The 3,144-nt window shown below is 44.4% G+C and overlaps 1 protein-coding gene across 2 annotated transcripts in view; it reads right to left on the bottom strand.

Annotated features, from left to right (window-relative positions):
* Window positions 1–3,144, bottom strand: part of CYFIP1 (cytoplasmic FMR1 interacting protein 1) — a 124,695-nt gene that overhangs the window by 78,964 nt on the left and 42,587 nt on the right. For both annotated transcript variants that reach the window (XM_023519291.1, XM_023519292.1), the window contains exon 6: window positions 2,783–2,964. In XM_023519291.1, coding sequence (XP_023375059.1) covers window positions 2,783–2,964 — 182 coding nt within the window. The remainder of the gene's footprint in view (window positions 1–2,782; window positions 2,965–3,144) is intronic.

The following is a 3,144-nucleotide window of genomic DNA, read 5'->3' as shown; positions in this document are numbered from 1 at the left end:
GAGGCAGGAGACTCGCTTGAGCCCAGGAGTTGGAGGTTGTTGTGAGCTATGCCACGGCACTCTACCCAGGGGGACAGCTTGAGGCTCTGTCTCAAAAAAAAAAAAAAAAAAAAAGTCTTTATTTCTCCCTCACATAAGAAACTGAGTTTCACAGGACACCAAATTCTAGGCTGGCCATTATTCTGTTTGAGAAGGACTATGGGATCCCAATCCCTTTGGGCTGGTACGGTCTCAGTTGAGAAGTCTGCAGTAGGCTGATGGGTTTTCCTTTGTAAGTTACTGATGCTTTCACAATGCGGTTCACAGGCGTTCCTCCTTCATGTTAACTTTGAGTGAGTCTGATGATGTCTGTGGTGATTGCCTCTTGGACTCTCAGGAGTCTACTGTGCTGCTAGTAGCTGGATGTCCAAATTTCTACCAAGACTTGGAGAGTTTTCCTGATACATTCACTCAAATAATTTTCCTGCCCTTGTGTATTTTCTTCTTCACCCTCAGGAATGCCTATGATTCTTATATTAGGCCTCCTTACATAACCCCATATTTCTTGCAAGCTTTGTTTCTTCCTCTTATTTCTCAGTTCTTTCTCTGTGACTAACTGAATTCAAACATGTTTTCTAGCTCTGAGATTCTTCTGCCTGGTCTGGTCTATTCTTAAGGTTTTTACTGTGCTATATATCATCTTGAACAGAAGCTCTTCTTATTTTTTTTTTTAATCATTTGGTTTCTTTTTTTTTTTTTTTTTAAGAGACAGAAAAAAAGCTGTCACCCTGGGTAGAGTGCTGTGCTGTCACAGCTCACAGCAACCTCCAACTATTGGGCTTAAGCAATTCTCTTGCCTCAGCCTCCCAAGTAGTTGGGACTACAAGTGCCATAATGCCAGGCTTTTTTATTTTTTTTTTTGGTTGTAGTTGTCATTGTTGTTTGGTGGGCCTGGGCTGGATTTGAACCTGCCAGCTCCGGTGTATGTGGCCAGTGTCCTAGCCGCTTGAGCTACGAGCTCTGAGCCATAATCATTTGATTTCTATAGTGAATGTGAATGAAAATTCATCTCCTGCATTGTTTTGTGATTTGTGTTGGGTTCCTATTTTCTCTTGTATTTCATTGAGTTTCTTTACAATCACCTTCAAAATTCTTTTTTTTTTTTTGAGACAGAGCCTCAAGCTGTCCCCCTGGGTAGAGTGCCGTGCCTTCACTGCTCACAGCAACCTCCAGCTCCTGGGCTCAAGCGAGTCTCCTGCCTCCGCCTCCCAAGTAGCTGGGACCACAGGCGCCTACCACAACGCCCAGCTATTTTTTTTTTTTTTTTGGTCGCAGCCGTCATTATTGTTTGGCGGGTCTGGGCTGGATTCGAACCCGCCACCTTAGGTGTACGTGGCTGGCGCCTTAGCCAGTTGAGCTACAGGCGCCGAGCCACCTTCAAAATTCTTTATCGGTCATTTCAATATTCTCATTTTGGTTGGTTTCCATTGCTACGGAATTATTGTTTTCTTTTGGGAATGACCTTTCACTCTGATTTTTCATGCATTGGGAGTTTTGCTGATCCCTTCTCATTTGGAGCAGCTATTGCTTATTTTTGGATTTTCTTTTTAAAACTGCAATCTTTTTTAAGACAAATTATACATGGTTAAAGTTAACATTAATTTATATGGTAACATGTCTTTCCTTTTAAAACTTGTTCACTTTACTGCTGGGGGCAGGGGATGTGAAGACTCAGGTGAACTCCAGAGATCCTTCTCTAGTTCTGAAGATCTAGGCTTCTGTGCAGAGCTAATTTCAGATGGTGAAGGAACATTGTGTTTATTTCATATGAATAAATAAGGCTCACAATTTTGGGCAACTGGGCTTGACTTCCACCACCACCCCATCCTCAAATCAGTTTGGTGTCACATTCCAAGTTAATTTCATCACAAAGATATAGCAATAGGTATATGACTTAAGATACAACATAATTAGGGCCTACTTAAATGCAAAGTCTCTTCTAATTTAATTTTAGAGCTAAGATTTCTTGCTTTGCAGGGAAAGAAATTAGCATCTCATTCCAGCAAAACACATCTTTTTTCAACAGTGCCAAGCACAGCCTTAGTAAAGAAAGTCTGCTAAAAGACAGTACATTTTGTATCACCCACTGCCTGCCTCTTCCTGGCCACCAACTGCCCCCACAGTGTTCCAGAAGAAACACACTGAGCCTTGCCTGCCTTTCCAATCCGCCTGCCACCCTCTTCTCCAGAAATTCTCCACATTCAAAAAGAAAACTGTCATGCGGGAGAGCCAATTGGAGGAGCTGAAAGCTAAATGCGGCCACAAGATACCCCTGATTGTCCAAGGGCCACATCTGCAAACCAGTGCTCTGATGCCCATGTGCCAGAGCTCCGCATTGGTGCAGGACTAGCACAGAGGGGTGCAGAGCCCAGCTGCCCCCTTGTCAAGATGCTCCCTGAGACAAATGCCTGTGTTTCATGAGCAGTGCCTGCCTGTCATGTGTGTCTGTCTGCCCAAGGGTGTTGAGCACCCAGAAGTCCTCCATAAACACCTGTGCATGACCAAGAGACCCAGAGTCCACTCTAGCTTGGTAAAACCACAACATGCACTTAAAACTGCTGGCTACTCCCATACCTTATACCTAGGAGTATGCACTCACACAGCCTTGAGACTAAAAAGAAGGTGCTGCCAACTAGGAGTGAGGATTTCTGCACACGCTGGGTGCACACCTGCTACCTGCAGGCCTGGCTCTGGCCTGGGCACTCTCTGCAAAGTCCATGGTGTGCACAAAGTTAGAGCTCACCTCTTGTATGCTGAGTGGTCATTCTTTACACTGCACTTCATGTTCTTCAGCTCATCCAGCACAGCAAACATGTTGATGAATTTGCCCAGTGTGATGAGATAGGCTTCTGACACAAAGTCCTTCCTCCTCTCTGCATGGCACAGGCGTCTCACCTCCCCACAGAAACGCTCGATGGCATTTCTCTGGGCAGAAGAATGGGTAAGGCAGAAAAGCCACTGGTCAGCAGAGGGTAATTCTATATTCTGACCTCAAGCCCAGTGTCCAGATTCACTGTTACTCATTGAAAAAAATATCAACCCAATGAGGATCTAGGGCCAAGTCTCCACAACTTAGGAAAGGTTCTCCTTCCTTTTTTTTTTTTT

The sequence above is a fragment of the Otolemur garnettii genome, unplaced genomic scaffold (genome assembly GCF_000181295.1).
Source record: "Otolemur garnettii isolate 467f Iridium unplaced genomic scaffold, OtoGar3 scaffold00170, whole genome shotgun sequence".
NCBI lineage: Eukaryota > Metazoa > Chordata > Mammalia > Primates > Galagidae > Otolemur > Otolemur garnettii.
Note: the sequence above shows the minus strand (reverse complement) of the source record. Positions and strands in the feature narration are given on the sequence as shown.